Here is a 24073-nt window from a genome sequence, read left to right on the forward strand (position 1 = left end):
GGGCTAAAGAAAACAAGCGAGCAAAAGTAAAAAAAAACATCGTCATTCCCCCACCATCCGGCTCGATTCTTCCGCGGACGGATCAGAATCGTGGCGGTTGGCACCAGGTAGTGCAAGGTAGCAGCCAGCAGTGATGAATGGCTATAATTATCACCTTTTGCCATTCGAGGGCACTTGCCAAAGCGAGAGGTTCGAACTCATTACACACACACACACACCGCCACATTTCACCTGCTAACCAACAGGTCACAGTCCCCGGCCAAAGTCAGACGAGAAAGTCGAGCACGTGAGAAATTATTTTAAATCGAGAGCTTTCCATTGCCTGCCCGCTGCGCCAGGGTTCTAATTGATGGATGAAAGCAAAGTTTTCCGAGCGGGATTTTTTGCCTTTCTTTGCTGTGCGGTATGTTTTTATTTTATTAGAATAAAATGAGACAAGTATTGCAACTAATACTTGTTTGTGTTCATTTTTAACAAACATAGTAATAAATTCCAGTGAGATCACGGAAAGTGGATCCAGCGTCAAATAAGCAAAAGGAATTCACTGGTTTGATTTTGCTAATATTTGCAGAAAAACTTGCTAATCCAGAGAAATGATTCTAGTAACCCGTAACTAAGTTTTGACAACCCAAAATCTATCAAGAACTCTAGCAGAAATTATACTCAAAGTTTATTAAGGCCCATTCAAATATTTTTCCAACAACGTTCTAAAACGTTCCAAAAAATGAGGTGACAATTTTTTTCAAAAAATTTCAATGTTTTATTGGAATTAGAAGTCTAATCAACTGAGATAAAATTGAAATGCTTTTTCTTGCGTTTAGAATCATTTTTAGCATGTGAGCAATAACCTGAGATTTCGGTCAAGAAACTTTTTTAGTGCCTTCGGTATGCCCAAAGAAGCCATTTTGTATCATTAGTTTGTCCATATAATTTTACATGCATAGTTGGCAGCTGTCCATACAAAAATGATGTATAAAAATTCAAAAAACTGTATCTTTTGAAGGATTTTTTTGATCGATTTGGTGTCTTCGCCAAAGTTGAAGGTATGAATAAGGACTACACTGAAAAAAATGATACACGGTAGCATCTGTCATTACACTGAAAAAAATGAAACACGGTAAGAAAGAATTGGAAATTTTTTATTTCACATTTTGTCACATGATTTGCAAAAAAAAAAACTATTTTTTATATGTTTTAGGGGACATCATTTCACTCAGCGTCACACCTCTGCCGCGAGTAGACGCGTTTAGTTTTTTCTCCGCCGGGCAGAAGTCGACCGAACCATTGTGCCTTTTTTTTTTCTTTTGTACTCTTCCAATCACGCGTCGCGATCTCGTCGCGAGTGCTGAAAAATGGGAAGACAAAACACGATTCGCATCGATTATGGTGATCTTCCAAACAAGCCGGGATTGCAGAAGGCGCAGAAATTCTGCGCCGAAAAACTCGGACTGAAACGTGGAGAAGTGATCCGCATCCAGACCAGCCATACCCTTGGGGTAACCTTCGTGACGGTCGCTGACCTCGCCCTTGCCCTTAAGGTATGCGAGGAACATGGCAAAGCCCATGAGTTGACCGGAAGCGACAAAAAACAACACCAGGTGACCATCACCATTGAAGACGGAACAGTGCTAGTGAAGCTGTTCGACCTATCGTCTGACGTGTCGAACGCCGACGTCGCAAAGTTTCTCGAGCGTTACGGCGATGTGCGTGATGTCTACGAGGAACAACTCGGCGACGACCAGGAATTCGCCGGGGCCTACACAGGTGTCCGCTTAGCCAAGATGGTTGTACGGGAGAACATTGCATCCTGGATAATTATCAATGGCGAAGAGACCAAGTGCTCATATTATGGGCAACGGAGCACCTGTAAACACTGCCACGACTACCTCCACATAGGCGTGGGTTGTGTGCAGAACAAAAAATTGCTTGTGCAAAAAACTTTTGCCGACGCCGTCAAGCAACCGGCGAAGCCGCAACAACCGGCGAAGCCGCAACAACCGGCGATGCCGCAGCAACCGCTCAACCCGCAGCAACCGGCCGACCAGCAGCAGCCGCTCAACCCGCAGCAACCGATCAACCCGAAGCAACCCAAACTGAAACCAAATGGCGGGAAGTTGAAGCCGAGCGGTGGTAAGTCCAAGCTGATTTCGGACAACTTCCAAACAAAACCAACCGACGAGGGAAACGGCTCATCTCTTTTGATGCCCCCACCCGCGGACGTGCAGCCATCGGGCAGTGGGCTTATCCCCGCTGGAGGTGCAGGTTTTAAAAAATCTGGCCGTGACAAATCCGATGGCCATGACACCGACTCGTCGACCAGCAGCAGAAAACTTCGCCCAAAGGGTAAAAAACCAAAATACAACGACGACGCCAACGACGACGAAGACGAGGAAGACGAGGAAGAGGAAATATAATTTTCGATTTCTCGTCTTACAACCTTGCAACCGTAAATATCAACAACATCACCAACGCCACAAAGGTTGACGCCCTGCGAAGCTTCGTCCGTACACAAGAACTCGACATCGTGTTTCTGCAAGAAATTGAAAACGAGCGTCTCACGATTCCCGGTTTCAACATTATCTTCAACGTGGACCACGCCAGGCGCGGAACCGCAATCGCTCTAAAAGAGCAAATTGGATACAGCCACGTCGAGAAGAGTTTGGACGGCCGCCTCATTGCGCTGCGTGTCCAAAACACAACGCTCTGCAATGTCTACGCTCCGTCGGGTACCGCACTCCGTGCTGAGCGAGAACGCTTCTTCAACGGTACGCTCGCGTACTACCTTCGGCACAACACCGATCACATCGTCCTCGCAGGCGATTTTAACTGCGTGCTACGACCGTGCGATTCCACGAGCTCAAACCCGAGCGCCGCGCTACAGACGGCCGTCCAGCAAATACAACTGCACGACGTGTGGCTGAAGCTGCATCCCAATACACACGCACCCACGTACATCGTACACAACGCCGAATCCAGACTCGACCGTGTGTATGTGAGCGCGGGACTGTGCGATCAGCTGAGAACTGCCACGACACATGTGTGTTCATTCACGGACCACAAAGCGCTGACGGTGCGAATCTGCCTCCCCCACCTCGGTGGCGAATGCGGCCGCGGGTTTTGGAGTTTGCGCCCCCACCTCCTGACTCAGGAGAATAAAGAAGAGTTCGCCGTACGATGGCAGTACTGGACGCGCCAGCGCAACCGGTACCGAACTGCGCTGGACTGGTGGACTTCGTTCGCAAAACCAAAAATAAAATCCTTTTTCAAGTGGAAGTCGAACGAAGTCTACCGTGTCCACCAAGCGCGGCACCAGCAGCTGTACGCGGAATTACGTGAGGCGTACGATGCCTACTACCAAAATCCCGCCATGCTCACCACCATCCACCGCGTGAAGGCACAGATGCTGACGTTACAGCGCGAATTTTCGCAGAATTTTGCGCGCGTCAACGAAACCCGCGTTGCCGGCGAGAGCCTGTCCACGTTCCAGTTGGGGGAAAGACGAAGAAAGAAGACGACGATCACGCGCCTTAAAAATGCGCGCGACGAAGTTCTGCAAACACAACCCGAAATTGAGCAGCACGTGCTTCAGTACTTTACAGAGCTGTACGCCGCAGACCCCGCGGGAGCACCACAGATCGACGCCGGCATCGGTTGCGAGAGGATTATCCCCGCCGACGATGACACGAACGCGAGTCTCGTGGAAGAGATCACGCTTGAGGAGATCAAATTAGCAATAATTACGAGCCCCAAGCGTAAATCACCAGGGGGCGATGGTCTAACTGCCGAGTTCTTAAACTGGGCGTTCGACGTCATCTACCGCGAACTGCACGCGGTGATGAATGAACTGCTGGTGGCGCCCGTACCAGCAGAATTCTCCGAAGGGACCATCGTGCTCGTGAAAAAGAGCGGCCGGAGCGCAGAGAACATCTCCTCGTATCGTCCCATCAGTCTGTGCAATACAGACAGCCGAGTCTTCAGCCGTATCATGCGGCAACGATTGACCAGAGTGCTGCAACAACACAACGTTCTCACCGCCTCGCAGAAGTGCGGAGAGCACCGGAGCATCTTCCAGGCAACTCTCGCGCTGAAGGACCGAATCGCCAGTCTGCTGGCCCGAAAGGTAAAGGGTAAGTTGATCTCTTTTGACCTCGACCACGCTTTCGATCGAGTATCACTACCCTTCCTTTACCGCACGATGCTCTCTCTCGGGATCAACCCTGAATTCGTGTCTCTGCTGGAGAGACATTTCTCCCGTGCTGGATCTCGTATTCTTCTCAATGGGTTTTTGTCCCCACGGTTTGATATAAAAAAATCTGTTCGTCAAGGGGACCCACTTTCGATGGTGTTGTTCTCCCTATACATGCATCCACTGTTGGTCGAACTTGAACGTATCTGTATGCATGGGGATCTCTGCGTTGCTTACGCAGACGATGTGTCGGTGGTAGTAACATCGACGCAGAAGATTGAGGCAATCAATCAGCTGTTTGGTCGTTTTGAAATAGCCGCGGGCGCGCGCCTAAACCGACAGAAAACCGTTGCAATCGACGTGGGGCGCGTCGAAGGGAGACCGCTGGTCGTTCCCTGGCTGCGAACGGTCGAGAAGGTGAAAGTGCTTGGCATTTTCTTCGCCAACTCGATACGCCTGATGATCAAGCTAAACTGGGATGCGCAGGTGACGAAGGTGGCGCAACTAATCTGGATGCACTCGATGCGCAGCCTAACGCTACAGCAGAAGGTGATTCTATTGAACACCTTTATTACGTCCAAGGTTTGGTACTTGGCGTCAACTCTTCCACCGTACCAGGTGCACGTGGCGAAGCTGACAGCGACGATGGGGACGTACCTGTTCCGGGGCCTCCCAGCGCGCGTCCCAATGCAGCAGCTGGCGCGACGCCGCGAAGACGGCGGGCTGAAGCTGCAACTACCGGCGATAAAATGCAAAGCACTTTGCATAAATCGCCACCTCCAAGAGATCGATTCCCTTCCCTACTATAAATCCTTCCTAGACCGAGCTATTCCTCCCCCGACAAGCCTTCCCTGCCTAAAACTCCTTTGCGAGCAAACGCCCTTGCTCCCCGCCCACATCCAAAACTTCCCCTCCAGCGATCTAATCAACCAGCACTTCCTGGACGGAACGGAGCGGCCCAGGGTCGAAATGAAACAACCGAACCACAACTGGAAGCGACTGTGGAAAAATATCTCGTCTCGGAGACTAACTTCCGGCGAACGCAGCGCGCTGTATTTGCTGGTGAACGAGAAGACGGAGCACCGACGGCTGATGCACGTGATTCAGCGTGCAGACGGCCCGAACTGCCAGCACTGCGCGGCGAACGAGGAAACGCTGACGCATAAGTTCAGCGAATGCCAGCGCGTGGCAGCGGCCTGGGCGCAAACACAGCGAAGGCTGACGGCGATTGTCGGAGGAAGGCAACAGTTTTCCTTCGGTGAACTCTTCAGGCCAGTTTTAAACGGGATTGCAGACGAAGAAAGAGCAAAATTGCTTAAGAATTTTATCAACTACATCGTCTTTGTTGACAACTGTTCAACAACTGCGATCGATGTAGCCGCTCTTGACTTTGAGCTCAGCCTGATCCGCTCCTAAGCAGCGTGGTGTAACCACTGACGCGCCCGGAGGTCCCGGGGCCCCCCTGACCACAAGCTACATTTAAAGTGGAACAGGGAACAACCTCCGGCTCCTCCGGGGCGCCTGGCATCGACACCAACGCACCAGCGAAGAATCCACGGAGGTGCTCGGGAGACCCGGGGTCCCCCTAACCACAAGTCTTTGGAGGAGTGGAATAGGGACAACCCTCCGGGCTCCTGAGACCCCTGGAAGAGGACGCAAAAGGGGTAACCCCCCATCCCCTCGGATCAAGCAAGCATCCCGGCGAGGGACAACGATCAACGATTCACCGGCCGAACTACAACACACCAGTACAAGTGAAACTCTTATACGTTTAGCATATTCGAATATAGGTTATCAAATTTACTGTTTAATTTTAAGAAACGTCAAATAAACAATATTTTATATATAAAAAATAAAAAAAAAAAAATCTTCATAAAAAAAAAAAAAAAATCATTTGCCAAAATTTCAAAGATTTCCAGAATGTGCAAAAAATCTTTGACCGAGTTATGAATTTTTGAAATTATACTGACTCGTTTCAAAAAAAAAAAAAAAATATTGATCGCAAAAATATTTCAACTTCATTTTTCGAATAAAAATCAAATTTGCAATCAAATAGTACAGTACTGAGATTTTTGATAAATTGCACCGATTTTATGTAATAGCCATTTTCAGGTTACTTTTTGGAAAATAGTGCAGCAATTTTTTTTTAAGGTTAGTACCCATGTTTGCCCACTTTATAAAAAAAATATTTTCGAAAATCTGAGAAAATTCTCCATACTTTTCTTTTTGAAATTAGTCAATATAACCCTTAGCAGCTAAAATATTGCCATGCAAAGTTTTAAAAACAGGAATATTGATGTTTTATAAGTCTCACCCAAACATCCCGCCATTTTCTAATGTCGATATCTCAGCAACTTATGGTCCGATTTTCAATGTTGAAATATGAAATATTTTTAAAATTTTCCGATCTTTTCGAAGACAATATTTTCAAAAATTTTAAATCAAGGCTAACATACCAAAAGGGCCAAAAATTTAATTTTACGCCCTTTTAAAATGACAGTCTTGATTTTTCTCAGATTTTCAAAAACATTTTTTTTCAGAAGTGGGCAAACATGGGCCTTATTTAAAAATGGGAATAACAGCGACTATTTTCAAAACACTTATCTAAAAATGGCTTTAAAGGCCGTTGCAAATATTTTTTGAAGTTTATGTCCCTCGGCTCTGACCAAAGTCGAGGCGGGGGAGGGGGGAGGGGCAAAAAAAAAAATAAATGACAAGACTAGGTATCAACAGTTGGATGAAAAAAGTATTTTGAAATGCATTTTACACGCGCCCAGTTGCTTTCCAATCATTATAGTGTTCAAAATATCGAGGTATCGACGGATTTTTTTTCGCGAAAAAAAAAAACTTTTCGCTGGACTGTTCATTGGTATTTTATGAAAGTTCAAAATGTTTTCAAAGAAGTTCAAGCATGGCAAATATGATTATAAACGCAGGAAAATGCATTTTAACTGGTTTTCAGTTGATTAAACTTTAATTTTCACTAAAATTTTGAAGTTATTCGAAAAAATAGTTTTTGCCCCCTGATTTCAGGCCGACTTTGAAGGGGGAGGGGTGACATAAACATTGAAAAAAAAAATGCAACGGCCTAACTTGAACTGGTGCACTTCATCAAAATTTCACTACAGCATTTTTTGATTGCAAGTTTAATTTTACATCGAAAATGAAGATATTTTTTTTTTTGCTATCAATATATCGATTATTTTTTTAAATCAGTTTTTCTTTTGATTCATAACTCGGTCAAAGATTTTTTGCACATTCGGAAAATTTAGGAATTGTTGGCATATAATGTCCCCTAAAACATATCAAAAAATTAAAATAGTGGTTTTTTTTGCAAAACATGTTTTAGTGACAAAAAGTTAAATTAAAAATCATCAAAAAAAATATGTGTATCATTTTTTTTCGTTCGTTCATTTTATTTCTTATAAATACATACAACTTCACTAAATCGATCGAAAAAATTCTTCAAAGGACACAGATTTTTTAATTTTAATATATCATTTTTGTATGGACAGCTCCCAAATTTGTATGGAAGATTGGAGAAACTATTGATGAAAAGTGGCTTCTTTGGGCGTATCAAAAAAACTTCAGCCGCATTAAAAATAACAAAATTTAAATCATGAAAAATACCTATTTTGTAGAGAATTGCTCTTTTGCCTTAAAATCGGACCGTTGATATTTTCTCAAGTGTTTTGTTTGCGATATTTTTCGAATTTTCCATTACGGGGTGTGTCTTCCGGTATCACCTAAGATCGCTCTTGGTAACCTCCGGGGTACTTGTAGAGTAAACCGAAGCGCGAGGTTTTTTTGCCGGGCCGATTTTTCAAAAAATGCCAAACTTTGAAGGGCTGTACCGAGCTCCAGGGTGCTCCAAATTTCAATGTTATATATACCAAAAGATGCGCAAGGATCTGGCCTACTCGCCAATGATTTAGTGGCCAAAATGCCTCAAAAAATAACATTTTTGAAAAAAATCTTTTTTTACGGGTTAAACCCCATTTAAAATTCAAATGAAAAGCGCCAGCTCCTGTTACGTCCAATCAAGTTCATATTTTGGATTTGGGCTAAGTATGCCCACCGGAACAAACCCTTGAATGCCGGTTAAAAAGTCATTTTTGTTACATCCTAATGTGCACTAGCCTTTTCTGGCTTTAATTGAAATGAAAATTTCCAATATTTGGGTGGTGAATGTGTCTACGGTTATGCTGTATGCTCGCGAAAAAGAAATCGAAAAAAATTAAGCGTATTATTTTTGCGGGCAAAAATAATGTTTTCGCTGGTTTCTTAGTAAATTTCTTGTTTGATATACAAGGTTTAAAACACCTAAAATTAACCAAATAAAAAAAACTGGTTTGCAGATTGGTAACTGAAGTAACTGCAAATAAAATAGTGAAAAAATATTCACTGTATTGTTTCTCTAAGTTGTTCTATGACCTTTTCAAACATAAAGAGCTGTACGGGGCAAGTGTGCGCACTTAAAATTCCCAATCAATTTTATATGGAGAAAAAAAATTATCAAATCGATTGATTCATAACAAAAATATGTTGAAACGATGAAAAAGTTGCGTCCATGCAAAAAACATCAAAGTTTTAAACAAATAACCCAAATATGAAGTTTTCTAAAATTCAAATTATCAAAACATTGAACTACTTGTCACAAATATATTTCGAATCACTTATTTATTTATTTTTTTTTTTTTGAAAAACTCTGGCAATACGTTTTGAAGGAAATTGATATTGCTTCCTTTTGATAACAAGGTCGAACAATAAACGATCCGATAAATTTCAGTAGAAACCAGAACGTTGTTTGTTAGGTGCGCACACTTGCCTCGGGCCACTCTAGCCCAGGTTAACAACTCGATTCCTCTGTGCTCTCTTATACTAAGCTTGCTGGTTTTCCTTTCTAGTTAGCATAAGAGATCACAGAGGCATCGAACTGATGCAATACAGGAAAAATCAATTTATTTCAAAGACCAATTTTTATTCGATTTTAATTGAGATTGAATATGTTGGATTCGGTATACTTCTAAGATATGCATTTAGTTAGATTTTATTAATTTGAGTAATTCTGTAATAATTTGGCCAACACATGTACCAAAGTTTACATTCAAGCGAATGCATGCTGATGGACTGCATAAATCAGATAAATTATGTAAATTTTACCAAACTTATCGTACGAAATGGTGTTCTAAGCTCAAACGTTGCCTCCTAGTTGAATCGATCATTCCTTCCATCCCGTTTGCTTCCCGCTTTTCGCTCCCAGTTTTCTAGATCGGTGAATATTTAATTTCTCAACCTCCTCATTCTCAGCACTTTTTTTTTCCTCCCGCTCTGGACTCTGGAGAGCTTTCTGGGCGTGGGGAATCCGTTCGCGGCGCGCAGTTGAAGCTGTACGTCGGCAGCCGAAAGTGGCTGACTTGGTGCGCTTGTTTGCGCTCAACTTCTGGACGATTAAATATCAATAGCACTTATAGTTTTGTGTGCAGGGCCAACTTTTGCGAGCTGGGAAGAGTAATTGATACATGCCAAAATGGTGCTCAATTGTTGGTTGGAAGTTTGTAATGGAACATAGTTTTAATGGCTGTTCACTAATTTTGCAGCAGCAGGACCAGCTGAGGTGGACTCGATGGTTGGTGATAGTTTTGGCATCGATTGGCCAGTGTTTGTCACAGGCATTGGCCGCAAATGGCACGTGGATCACCGAGTTGGGGACCAACGCCACAACGGAGGTGGAAGCTTCACTTGGTGCCGATTCGTCGGGGCTGTTGTCCAGAAAGAAGAGATTCGTCGTTTTTCCCGAAGGTGCAAGTTTTTCGGTAAGTTTATTAAACAGTAAAATCATGATTACCGTAAGTTCTAAGCCTCAAAGTGACTTATTCAAAAAATGATTTTTCTTCAGGTTGCGGTGTGCATGACGGTCGGAGTGTACGGCAATCCCAACTACCAGATGTTCAGTTGGGCGTTGAACTGGGGCATCGCGTACAACTTGCCGAACCAGACCCTGACCTACCAGCAGGACCTGATGATGCCGAAGCCGATGGCCCAGCGCAGAAACCGCCGGGATCTGTACCACAAGCTGGAAGTGGCCATGAATAGGTAACGTAACACTAACTTTTCAGCAAAAGTAATCAAACACAAACTTCTCGCGTCGTCCCCAGCATGGGTTACGACGGTCGCAACTGTATCCTGAGGGCGCTGTGCGAAAGTTCGCAGTACTTTGGCCGCAAGGGAACCAACATGGTCGCGGAGATGCTCCGGTCGCTGTTCAGCTTTCCCAAGTCGAAGGTGCTGTCGATGGAGCACGAGGACACGCGCATCTACGACGCGGCCCACCGGAAGGGCAAGAACCGGGTGATGTGTCAGTCGTTGTACCCGGAGTGCGGGTTTTCGCTGCTCGAGCTGGGCCTCGGCAAGTACGCTAGTCCGTACAGCTTTATGTGATTGAGACTGAAATAAATGGTGTTTTATAGAACGATTTTGAGTCATTTTTTGTGAAATCATTTGCTGTTGTTATTTTTTTTTTTAATATGTTGAGTTTCAAAAACTGATCAGCTACGATTCTACAAATTTTCGAAATTTACTAAGCAAAGTCAAGTAGAATTTGGCTATCAGGAAAATTGTGCAATTACATAGTAGAGTGTAACAAAATTGACTTTTTGGCGGGCATTCAGGGGTTTGTTCCGGTGGGCATACTGAGCCCAAGTCCCAAATATGAGCTTGATTGGACGTAACAGGAGCTGGCGCTCCGCCCTTCAATTTTAAATGGGATTTAACCCGTAAAAATACTTTTTTTCAAAAATGTCTATTTTTGAGGCACTTTGGCCACCAATGCGTTTACCAAAAACATCATTGGCGTGTAGGCCAGATCCTTGCGCATCTTTTGGTGTATATAACATTGAAGTTTGGAGAACCCTGGAGCTCGGTACAGACCTTCAAAGTTTGGCATTTTTTCGAAAAATCGGCCCTAGCAAACGCGACGCTATTTGATTTCTCTACGGAATCGGTCTTTTTTCTTTAATTTTAATTTTTGTATTTTTTAATCCGGCTGAAACTTTTTTGGTGCCTTCGGTATGCCCAAAGTAGCCATTTTGCATCATTAGTTTGTCCATATAATTTTCCATACAAATTTGGCAGCTGTCCATACAAAAATGAAATGTGAAAATTCAAAAATCTGTATCTTTTGAAGGAATTTTTTGATCGATTTGGTGTCTTTGGCAAAGTTGTAGGTATGGATATGGACTACACTGAAAAAAAATGATACACGGTAAAAAAAATTTGGCGATTTTTAATTTAACTTTTTGTCACTAAAACTTGATTTGCAAAAAAACACTATTTTTATTTTTTTTATATGTTTTAGAGGACATCAAATGCCAACTTTTCAGAAATTTCCAGAATGGGCAAAAAATCTTTGACCGAGTTATGATTTTTTGAATCAATACAGATTTTTTCAAAAAATCGAAATATTGGTCGCAAAAATTTTTCAACTTCATTTATCGATGTCAAATCGAATTTGCAATAAAAAAGTACTGTAATAAATTTTTGATAAAGTGCACCTTTTCCAAGTTATAATTTTTTTTGGTAACTTTTTTGAAAATAGTCGCAGTTTTTCATTTTTTGAAAATAGTGCCCATGTTTGCCCACTATTGAAAAAAATATTTTTGAAAAGCTGAGAAAGTTCTCTATATTTTGCTTTTTCGGACTTTGTTGATACGACCCTTAGTTGCTGAGATATGTATTACCATGCAAAGGTTATTTTTTTTTCTCAACTTATTTTTATTAGGTCCTTTTAGGTGCTGTGACCAGGTTGGGATCGAGGATCAGTAAAACAATAAAAAATAACAAAAAAAACTCCTTAAATTCCATACTTGGAGATCATGTAACTGACGAGGGTTACTTGGTCCAAGCGGGTCTTGCAGGTCTTGAACCTGCCGATGTACTCGGAGAAAATCCCCCACAGCTCAGCTGAACTGTAGAGTACCTCCCCGGCTTCCTTCTCCGTGGCTCCACCGTCTCGGGGGCCACCTTGGCTGCTTCCTGCGGGACGAGGGCGATCCTTGGATTTTCCGTCCGGAACTGCGCCCGGCAGTGGAGGGAACTCCGCCGGCGTAAACGCCGGAACTGCTGGACTCTGCTTCTCCGCCTTCCTTGCCGGCGGTTTCGGTTTCGACGCCTGCTGGCGCCTCCGGATAAAGTCCGCACGCTTGGGGCAGCTGCGGTCCGTGGCTTCGTGGGCTCCAGAGCAGTTGGCACACCGCTTTGGCTCGGCTTCCTGGACTTTGCACTCGTCCGTCTTATGAGGACCCCCACAGTTGTTGCACCTCCCCTTGAGGTGACAGTTCCTGGTTCCATGACCCAGCTGCAGGCAGTTCCTGCACTGGGTCACGTTCGGCCGCTTGTTCCGGTAGGCCTCCCACCGGATGATAGTGCTTGCCACAACTTTCACTGCAGATAGCTTTTTCAGATTGGTGTATCCCTTGGGGAAGACCACAATGTACGGAGTTTCGTCCACGGTGGACTTTTCCTTCCGTTTGATGGCATGCACCTCCAGCGCATCCAGCTTCAGATCCCTCTTCAGCAGGTACTTGACCTCGTCCGGTTTCAGTTCATCAGGTAAACCACGAAGAACTACCCGATGATTTCGTTCGCTCCGCCGTTCGTGGGTGTAGAATTCCACTTTCTTCTTCTTGAAGAGCTCATGCAACTTGTCAAAATCTTTGACAGAGAAGCAGGTCACCTTGGTTCCAAATCGGGTTAGTTTGTAAATCGGGTTGAAACCAAATTTACAACTTTCCACTATTGCCACGAGCTTGTAAAAATCCGTGGTGCTCTTCACCACCAAAGGTGGTTGCTTTTGTTTACCTGCCAACTGGCCGGGTGATGAAACCGCCGGGGCGTCACCTCCTCCTGCTGGGCTGGCATTGTTGTTGTTTTCGTTTTCCGCTAGCGGGCTGAACTTGTTGTTATTGAGCACATTCTGCTCCACTTTTCCTTCTCCGACGACAGCTCCGGTGATCTCAGGGGTCTTCTTCCGCATCCGATTTCCGGGGATGAGTTGAAAATCATCCGTCTCGGAGGTCTCTTCCACCTCCATCCGTCAAACAACCCGAGGCACGATGCCTTTAGCGCTCACGTCACACACGTCTACACTCTTGGAGCTGTCAGAGCCAAGAGATGCAAAGGTTAAAAAACAGGAAAATTGATGTTTTCTAAGTCTCACCCAAACAACCCACCATTTCGACGTCGTCGTGCTATCTTGTCGCACCCGCCATTTTGACGTTCCGAGAAAAACGCGTTTTAATGTTTGACCTTGAATATTCAAAAACGAGAGCACGCAATGTAAACAATAACAAACACGTTTTGTTTGGCTCACCATTCTGTGCATTGTCCCAAAGTTTGGTTGAAGTTGGTTGCTGGAGTCCCGAGTTATAATTACAAATGTTTACGGTAGTCTAGCTTGTACGTGCGACAAACGCATCCTGACTTTTCTGGCCTGAAATCCCTTTGGCCTTTTGTCGCACTTACATCAATTTTCATGGAGTGACAAGATAGCACGACAAGATTGAAACTACTTTCATATGTAAAGTGACAAAAATGCACGGAGTTTTTTCGGGTTTTGTTGAATATCTCAGGATTGAAATCGAATTTTGGAGATCTATGAAGGTCAAAAGGTGAGGCATAGTGAGCTGCACAAAATGGCGTTCTTAACTCAATTTGGCCCAAAATGCACGTACGACAAGTTAGCACGATTGCGACGATTTTCTAATGTCGATATCTCAGCAACTATAGGTCCGATTTACAATGTTAAAACATGAAACATTCGTGAAATTTTCCGGTCTTTTCGAAAAAATATTTTCAAAAAATTTAAATCAAGACTAACATTTCAAATGGGCGTAATATTGAATGTTTGGCCCGATACAAACATCAGGGGTTTGCCTGTAACCACCACAAGTTATCGCGATTTTACGAAAAAAAAAGTTTTGAAAAAGTTAATTTTTGCGTTTCACTTTGTTTCGTCATCCGTGACTGTCGCTGATCAACTACGAGCTTGAAAGAAAAACATGAAATTTTTTATGGCTTTAGTAATATTTCAATAAAGTCATGCTCACAAATCAAACCAGTTGGTGTAAACAAAGGAGGATTAAGGTAAAAATCCACAAACTCCAATTCATTTGTCATTACCGGCGCCTGCCATGTCAGTTTGAAGATTTCGATTTTAAGGGACAGGAATGTTAGTAAGCGCAGGTTGCTACAGTTCGTATCATTTTGAAAGCCTAATTTTCCTATGGTAATGCCGTTTAGCATTCATTATCCTCAGTTTACCCTCACCATCAACTCTTTATTTCAATCAATTGTCTATCTCGCCTGTCATGTCGTCGCTCACTGTCTGGACAGTTCAATTATTTTCCATTTTGATTCAATGATTAAATGATGGCTCGATTAAGCTTCGGAAAGTCGAAGCGAAAACGGGGCAGAAATTGTACACCTCATCCGGAATGAATTTAAATTAAATCAATTATCATCCTTGAAAGGCCTTTCCCGCGAACGCACAGCCCCTTTTTGCCAGCACGACACGTGTCAATGGCAGATTTTGGACTGATTGAGGCTCATGGTGATCTTATGGGAGGGAAAAATAGTTTGGTCATAATCAGTTTTAATTTGATTATTTGATTGTTGAGCCCTTTTTAAGTAATTTTTAATATATTTGTTTCATTATTCTTCAAATCACTTGAAAATGGTGTCATTTATGGAATATCTTGAAATTGTTAAAAATTTAAGAATGTCATTCTTCTGAAATATTACAATCAAACGTAAGTGAAATGTTTATAAGCTACAGTAGGGTGATCACTAACCTACGCAATATATTTTGTATTTTTTATTTCAAAACAGTTTATATTCCAAGTATAAATCGGTAATTCTTAAATAAATCGGATCCATTTTTAAACAACGAGAGTTAAAAAATAGGTTTGAAACAAATTTCCGGTTGTGGAACATGAGATCATTTCTGGACATCCTAGCCCAAAGTCATCTAAATCAATGGTCCAAATCGGCACGCTCCCGTACTAAGCCGAATATTAGACAATAATCAAAACAACCAACAAAACGAGGCACGAGCCCAATTAGAGCAGAGCATTTCGCCTGGTACTAATGAGTCGCGGACTATGGAAGTTGTACTAATTAAAAGTTTTAATTCCAGAAAGCAAAACAAAAGCCAATTTTGCTCAAAATCCCTCCGCTCTTGGCTGGTAATTGATCGGCGGCGTACAAGTAGTCTAGCGTGATTAAAGTGAAAAATGGCTAGAAAATTAGCTAAACTAATGGTTATCATCCTGATGGCATACTGGGGTGCAGCGGTTGAATGTGGTGAATTGAACGGAACAGATACCTCTGGTAGTGATCAGCTTCATTTGCGCAAAAAACGATTCCTGCTGTTTCCCGTCAACGCAAATCTTCTGGTGAGTTATAAGCTGTATGGTCAAACATTGAAACGTCAAAAAGCTCTAAAATACAATATTATTCTCACAGTTCACTACTTCCGGCAACAAGGCAATGATTTTCAAAGGCCCGGGTGGATACTTTACCATACTTGAGTTGGACATGTATTACCCCCTGCCAGATTATCGCTTTCGCTTCTCAAAGTTTCGACTGGGTGAGGTGGCCATACTCCCGGACTCTTCTTCGGCAGCACCACCGCCACCATCGACAACCACAACTACAACCGCAAAGCCGGAAACTTCTACAGCTGCTCCAGCCCCGGTGAGTGAGCACCACAACGGGCAAGAGCTATCGCCGATGGAAGTTCAGCAGTACCTGAAAGATCATCCCGGTGCGTGGGTTCCTCCGGGGTACGGCAAGGACCGTTCCGATTGGTTTCCGGTTGAGTCCTACAACCAGCACCTGAACAAATGGCACCAAAGCAATTGGAATACTTATCCATCTCAGCAGTACAGCTATCGGTACATTCCACGGATGAAGCGATCTTCAAGCGATTCAGAGGACGAGGACGATCTCGGTGAGGATGATCACTTCAACATCAGCCACCATCGTGACTGGGAGCACTTCCACCATTACCGGGAACGTCGTGAGCTGTACCACACGCTGGAAACGGGAATCGGTAGCAAGTAAGACCAATTGCTTTCCTCATTAGAACATATTTTTTGAGTAAAGTGTACTTTAAGGTTCGACTTCTCGATGAAATCTTGCATCATGAGAGCGATCTGTGAGGCGCAAAGTTTCCTCATGCCACCGGGAAAGTCAATGGTGATGGACGTTGTGCGGATTCTGTTCAGGTGAGGCTCGTGAATCAATCTGTGATGTATGCTAGAATACATATTTAAATAAAATTTTAGTGTTCCACTGAAGGAAGATTTGCACGATGAGTACAGCAAAGCGATGCGAGAGGAAGGACTCGATTGTCATGAGCAGTACAGCAAGCACTGCCCGATCAGTATATTGTATTTACTGTTGTTTGGAAAATTTGTGCCATAGATATCTAAAAATAAATTATGAAAATAACAAAAATAAAACTCATGCAAAACTAGACACTAAAACAATATTTTCAATTTTTAAGTCAAGACTAGCATTTAAAAAAGGCAAAACAATCAATATTACGCCTTTTTAGTCTTGATTTAAACATTTTGAAAGTATTTTTTTAGAAATGGTTGAAAAATTTCATGAATGTTTCATATTTTAACATTGTTGTTTGGGTGCAAAAATTGGAAATTTGGTTTATTGAACCTTTAAAAAAAACTCCAGTTTTGCATGGCAATATCTCAGCAACTAAGGGTCGAATCAACAAAGTTCAGAAAGGTGAACGGCCCGAGCGGTTTAGGCTTTCAGGATTTTTGTGATATTTACATGCGTAGTCAAAATAGATCAGTAAACTTCGCTTATTTGTATATTACACTTTTTTTATAGATTACATTTTTTACGGTAACACTCTTGACTTTTACGCGCACGATCACATCACTTTGCATTAAGATCTTCGTCGAGCCAGTTCTCTATGTTGTAAGCAAGACTTGTCCTCCAGACCTCTGCGCCGAGCCATGCCAGACCCGAACTCTGCTATGTCCCTGGTTGACTCCACGGCGGCTAAGTCCCGGCGGACTCTTCACGGCGGCTAAGTCCCGGCGGACTCTTCACGGCGGCTAAGTCCCGGCGGACTGCGGTCTCCACCGCTAAGTCCGGCTGGACTGGGGCCTCTGCTACTGGTGGCTGCTGGCGGGTCCGGCTGGTCTGGGGCGTCTTCTGGAACTGGAACTGGACTGGAGTTGAGCTGGCTGGAACTGACTGGAACTAATTCTGGAACTAACTGCCCTCCTCAAGAATTTTGGGGTTTTTATAGTCAGTCCCCGAAAACTCTACTAAATTTTGTTCTACTAAAAGTGGTCCGTTTTGATGAGAAGCATCGATGAACCTCATGAATTAAATTATGCAGACCTCTGCAATTCTTCATGACTTTCCGTATGGTGTAGTGAGTACACCTCAAAATCGGAAGTCATGGGTTCGAACCATTGTCGTGAAACTTTAAATTATGTTATTGGAATATCAAAATTATGTTCCTCAAATATTCTCAAAAATGTAAGTCAATAATGAGAAGGTCGAATTCTCCATTAAACAAACATGCCAATGAATTTGGTTAAGCCACACCCTCAATTTCCCCTGTGGAATAACATCGCACATTCATAATTGAAAGCTTAACCATTTTTTTGATTGCCTAACAATTGGCGAAAATTAATAAAGGGCTTTTCAGGTGAGGATGACTCATGATCCACACCTGTACATAAGCTTAATTATTTGTCGCGCAACGCGTGTCAACGGGTAAAATTATTTATGCTTGCGTAAGCGCGCATGGTCAGAACTGTGGTGAGGTTCGAAAAATGGACAAATTTAATGATTTAAATTTGAGGTCGCTGCAAAGGCAAAATATAAAGAAGTTTCTCAGCTTTTCAAAGATATTTTTTCAAAAGTCGGCAAACATGTGTTTTTATTTCAAAAAATGAAAAACTGTGATTATTTAAAAAAAAGTTACCTAAAACTGGTTTAAATTTGAAAACGGTTCACTTAATCAAAATTTCACTGAAGTACTTTTTGATTGCATTTGCATTGAAAAATAAAGATGAAAAATTTTTGGGACCAACATTTCGATTTAAAAAAAAATCGTTTTGATTCAAAAATTCATATCTCGGTCTTAGAGTTTTTGCATAACCTAGAAATTACTGAAAAATTGGCATTAGAAGTCCATAACATATCAGAAAACCCGATTTAATCCCACCAGGGGTGAGATAGAGCCTTTCTTACTAAAGAATACGAAAACGAACAACGAAACTATTGGCACTACGCCCCCCGGGGCATGGCCTTCCTCTAACGTGGGATTTCTGCTCCAGCGCCTCTGACGAGACAGGAGAAACTAAAGAATACAACTTCTTTCAATTCATAACTTCAACTTTGTTTATTTATAACGTCAGCACAAAAGAAAGTGACATGATACAAACAATCTTATGATGAAAGCAAGGTATTATTATAGAGTATTTCAAAAAGAAATTGAAAAATCAATTTTCACCAAAAGAATATTTTTAATCGTACATAATTTCAATCAATCAAGCGTTTATGACAAACGCGAGCATAGCAAGCTTCCCATGCGCCAGTGACGACTAGAGAGCCTATATGGAGAGGCGAAATGTCACTCTCAGGGTTCCAATTGAACTGTCAAAACGGGGTTCCAATCGAGCAACAAGACCATGCAAGAGCAAGGTCGGAATTAATTTAAAATCATTTTGACCAAGAAAAATAGATTTATAACAATCACATGCATTGTAAAACTGTGGTTTATAATAATCGGATAGTTTTTGTTATGTTTGTGCTTGTTCGGTACCGTAAACCGGGGTGACTTTGATAGGATTTCAATTTGTTTTTGAAATATTTTCCAACAGGTAAGGTTTTTCTCAAGATTATTATTTTTAAAACATGTACTGACGTAGGCCACACAAAGTCCATGCACTATTTTGGATAAAAAGTTTTTTCAATAGTGTTTAGAAAAATAGTTACGTTAAAGTTACGGGGTGACTTTGAAAGTCATAGTTTTTCTTGTTAAAATCATATTTAAGATGTTCAAACTTTATTTGTACGTTAAATGTACCATCACTAAAGTAGCTGATATAGTTTTAAAGAAAAAAAATCAATGTTTATATTTAGTTAACTAAGTTTATAAGCTTTTTATCAAAATACTAATAAATTTTACATGAAATTGTTGAAAAGTAGGAATTTTGCCTGAAATTTGTTAAAACTAGTTTTGTTTATGGGTAATTCTCCGCCAACTCACACAGCAGTTGCCCCGACCCCTCTTCGATTTGCGTGAAACTTTGTCCTAAGGGGTAACTTTTGTCCCTGATCACGAATCCGAGGTCCGTTTTTTGATATCTCGTGACGGAGGGGCGGTACGACCCCTTCCATTTTTGAACATGTGAAAAAAGAGGTGTTTTTCAATAATTTGCAGCCTGAAACGGTGATGAGATAGAAATTTGGTGTCAAAGGGACTTTTATGTAAAATTAGACGCCCGATTTGATGGCGTACTCAGAATTCCGAAAAAACGTATTTTTCATCGAAAAAAACACTAAAAAAGTTTTAAAAATTCTCCCATTTTCCGTTACTCGACTGTAAAAAATTTTGGAACATGTCATTTTATGGGAAATTTAATGTACTTTTCGAATCTACATTGTCCCAGAAGGGTCATTTTTTCATCTAGAACAAAATTTTTCATTTTAAAATTTCGTGTTTTTTCTAACTTTGCAGGGTTATTTTTTAGAGTGTAACAATGTTCTACAAAGTTGTAGAGCAGACAATTACAAAAATTTTGATATATAGACATAAGGGGTTTGCTAATAAACATCACGAGTTATCGCGATTCTACGAAAAAAAGTTTTGAAAAAGTTGGTCGTCATCGATCATGGCCGTTCATGGTCACCCGCGACAGACACGGACGACGAAACAAAGAGAAACGCAAAAAGTAACTTTTTCAAAACTTTTTTTCGTAAAATCGCGATAACTCGTGATGTTTATTAGCAAACCCCTTATGTCTATATATCAAAATTTTTGTAATTGTCTGCTCTACAACTTTGTAAAACATTGTTACACTCTAAAAAATAACCCTGCAAAGTTAGAAAAAACACGAAATTTTAAAATGAAAAATTTTGTTCTAAATGAAAAAATGACCCTTCTGGGACAATGTAGATTCGAAAAGTACATTAAATTTCCCATAAAATGACATGTTCCAAAATTTTTTACAGTCGAGTAACGGATAATGGGAGAATTTTTAAAACTTTTTTAGTGTTTTTTTCGATGAAAAATACGTTTTTTCGGAATTCTGAGTACGCCATCAAATCGGGCGTCTAATTTTACATAAAAGTCCCTTTGACACCAAATTTCTATCTCATCACCGTTTCAGGCTGCAAATTATTGAAAAACACCTCATTTTTCGCATGTTCAAAAATGGAAGGGGTCGTACCACCCCTCCGTCACGAGATATCAAAAAACGGACCTCGGTTTCGTGATCAGGGACAAAAGTTACCCCTTAGGACAAAGTTTCACGCAAATCGAAGAGGGGTCGGGGCAACTTTTCCCGATTTCGTGTGAGTTGGTAGAGAATTACCCTTATAAAATTATCGATTTATGTTGCATTTTAAACTGAATGCAAAGCACGAATCACAAGTTTTTACATTTTGCATGAAATTTGTTCAACTGAAATTGCCTATAAATTTGGAGATTTTTTTAATTGTGTTTCAAGGACACATAATTTTTATTATTTACAAATTTATTTAACATTCTCCTAGTGGAAAATTGTCCAAAGAACCCGAAAATGCATTCCGTTTTCCGATTCAAAATCATGTTCATTGAGAAAATCATGACACTTTGAGAAGTTTTAAATAATGACTTTCATCAACATTTTCTTAATTATAGTTAACTAACTTTTTAAACATTTCAAAATTTTATGCAAAGTTCTTCTTGAGGTACTTTGAACACTTCTCTACCATGGTCAGTATGATTCTGAACCATTCCGTACGTATTTTAATTGTACTCTTCATTTTGCAGAAAAATCGCAAACCTATCAAAGTCACCCCGGCTATCAAAGTCACCCCGTTTTACGGTACAAGAAAAGCGCCAGCTCCAAAATAAAACCACAAGTTTTCCAACCTTAAATTTGAATCACTTTGGGTGTTTGAAATTTCTTCCAAAACATTTCGTTTCCCTATATAGGTCCCTAGTGACGACGCACACCGCGGTTTTGGTGTTCTAGTTTTGGTACGATTCCATAAACCGAACAAAGCAGGCGCAAAGCAAAAACGAGGTACAAGTGAACCGCGTGTGCCGCACAGTGCTGGGAAGCTTGACATTCAGCATCTACGAAAGTGAGAGAGTCAGAGATAGCTATTTTTACAACCGCACCACTACACACAAAATCGCGAGTACCGTAAGTAGAAAGCCATTGGCGTCGCCAGCATTGAAAACTTTGAAAACGATATAAACGATGAAAAGCTTAGAGAGCTCCTATTGGAATCCAATGAACTCTGTAAAATAAAATTACAAAATCACGACAAAATGAAGCCTACTTAAAGGTGATTTCAGGAGCACACAGGAAACACATTGTTTGTAGCCGGATGAATGTCCTATGTCACAAAAGTTTTTGCATAAACATTGGACAGTTATGCAAAAACGGATAGGGAAAAAAATTACCGAAAAGCTACGATATCTTACATGTTGTAGGAAACATCGATATATGAGCTACTACAAACGAGTATATCTCTAGCCACAACATATATGCGCCAGCATTCTCGCGCCAGTATTCGAAGCTCAACTTGACAACATGTCGACTTGGCGATGAAGCGTCGAAAATCGATGTTGTATTATTTTTTTAGCGATTTTTCCAATTAAAATTCATGCTGAATCGTCATATTTACGAAAATGAAAATGATGTCCAGCCACAAAGTAAACCCTATACCTTTCTTTAGTAAGAAAGGCAAAAAGTAAATCGTTCTAAAAATTGATCGGGATTGCCGATAGATGTTAAATTTGTTTTAGATGCTCACTCATGGTCTGTACTATGAATGTAGAAAGAAATTTCATATAAAATTAGAAACGAAAAAAGTTGGTCACCAGGTGGGCTTTTACCTTTTTTATGGGATATTTTTTCTTATAGTTGATTGATCAAATGGCTCTAACTCCAAGAACCAAATTATGAATCTCGATGACAATTTGGGAGGTTGTAGAGCTAGAAAAATGCAAAAAAATTGAGATAAATAAAAAGTATGAAAATGAAAAATTTTGACCATATTTCCATTTGAAAACTGTGTATTTTGTTGAAAAGTCTGGCCACATTCGAAAACAGATGGATATTTCGAAATTTGAGCGGTAACTCGCCTAGGTTCAGCACACTAGCTTTCATCTGCATTCAGAAGAATCAAAATCGGATTCAGGGGAGCTGAGAACGACGCGACACCAAATTTGGCAAAATTTTACCACACACGAACATCACTTGATCTCCACGGAATTTATTTTTTCAAAATTCGAGGGTTGGAGATAGACGAGTTCTGTCAAGATGAATCGATAGAGCGTCGAAAATCAATGCAGTGTGATTTTTTGGCGATTTTTCCGATTAAAATTCATGCTGAATCGTCTTTTTTACGAAGATGGCAATGACGTCCAGCTATAAAGTAAAACCTATACCTTTCTTTAGTAAGAAAGGCAAAAAAAATAAAAATAATGTTTTTTTTTATGCAAATCAAGTTTTAGTGACACAAAGCAAAATTAAAAATCATTTTTTTTTCTTTTGTTTAACGGTATTGAATTTTTTCTAATTCTTTCTTTCGTGAGTTGTTAATTAAATAGTTTTTTCCAAGAGAAATTAGTTTCTATTTAAAAAACATTTTTTCCAAACAAATATGTTTTTTGTCCTTCATTAAACCTCTATCAAAAGTTTATTATGTATTTTGCTGTAATATTTTTTTTGTTATTGTTTTTAATAAAACTCGTTGTACAGTCATCCCACATATTCGGAACGGTTTCCAGATCGGCCAATGTTCAAAAAATCATAGCAAATCGATAATTGAACTTTATGATTCACTTTTACCTTCATTTGAAAGCTTTTCTTGCGATCTTTCGAATACTGTATCGAACATCTGGAAATTTTAAACTTTTATATGAAGTTTTTGAAGAATTACTTTGACCCTTGAAATCCACAAATTCGGAACACTTTTTTCTTACGAGTTTTAACAAACTTTGGTTCTCTCCAGGAGTACATATTTATTACCAAATAATGACTTCACACACTGAAACCAATGAAACTCAAGCTAAGTGATGTTTTATACATTGTTTGATATTTTTTTTTGTGAAAATATCAGTTAAATTCAGGTGTTCCACAATTGTGGGAGGCACAATAACATCCCACCATTATGAAACAGGCCATTTGGAGGCAGTGTTTTGCTGCTCTGAGCAAAATAGTCTTGGAATGAAGTTTTTTGTTAAAAAAAGTACTACTTTTACTAATGAAATAGCAAGATATTTCCAAATGAAGGTTCTAAAAATAGTAAGGCCGACAGAAAAGCTACTTTTGGCATGCTATTGACAAATTATCATAAAAGTGTTCCGAATTTGTGGGTGTTCCGAATATGTGGGATGACTGTACTTAGTGATTATGTCCGTTCAACTTTTTAACCATTTTCTCAGTTTTTTCACACGACCTTATTGTTTGTAACATTTTGTTATGTGTAAAAAAGAGATTCTCCGGACGCATGCGGCGAATTAGGTAAGCGATTTTAGCCATGTTTTTGCACAATATTGTGTTTCAGTTAGAACATACCGTCAACATGGGTAACATTGGGTTTGGGGGTGAGAGT

The 24073-nt window shown here is 41.0% G+C and overlaps 2 protein-coding genes across 4 annotated transcripts; both read left to right on the forward strand.

Annotated features, from left to right (window-relative positions):
• The first annotated feature begins 262 nt into the window (after positions 1-262).
• Positions 263-10652, forward strand: LOC120425951 (uncharacterized). 3 transcript variants are annotated; one of them, XM_039590589.2, is made up of 4 exons: positions 263-403; positions 9787-10002; positions 10086-10282; positions 10345-10652. In XM_039590589.2, exons 1-4 carry the CDS (start codon positions 350-352, stop codon positions 10625-10627), a joined length of 750 nt encoding a protein of 249 aa, XP_039446523.1. In that variant the 5' UTR covers positions 263-349; the 3' UTR covers positions 10628-10652. The 3 variants fall into 3 exon arrangements, with proteins under 3 accessions (XP_039446523.1, XP_039446525.1, XP_039446524.1); XM_039590591.2 differs by lacking the exon at positions 263-403 and adding an exon at positions 9527-9719 and having other exon boundaries at positions 9790-10002; XM_039590590.2 differs by lacking the exon at positions 263-403 and adding an exon at positions 9528-9719.
• Positions 10653-15489: 4837 nt separating this feature from the next.
• LOC120425947 (uncharacterized) lies at positions 15490-16672 on the forward strand. Its single transcript, XM_039590584.2, has 4 exons — positions 15490-15639; positions 15710-16305; positions 16363-16473; positions 16534-16672. Exons 1-4 carry the CDS (start codon positions 15502-15504, stop codon positions 16670-16672), a joined length of 984 nt encoding a protein of 327 aa, XP_039446518.1. The 5' UTR covers positions 15490-15501.
• Positions 16673-24073: the final 7401 nt, after the last annotated feature.

Source organism: Culex pipiens, chromosome 3 (genome assembly GCF_016801865.2).
Source record: "Culex pipiens pallens isolate TS chromosome 3, TS_CPP_V2, whole genome shotgun sequence".
Taxonomy (NCBI): domain Eukaryota; kingdom Metazoa; phylum Arthropoda; class Insecta; order Diptera; family Culicidae; genus Culex; species Culex pipiens.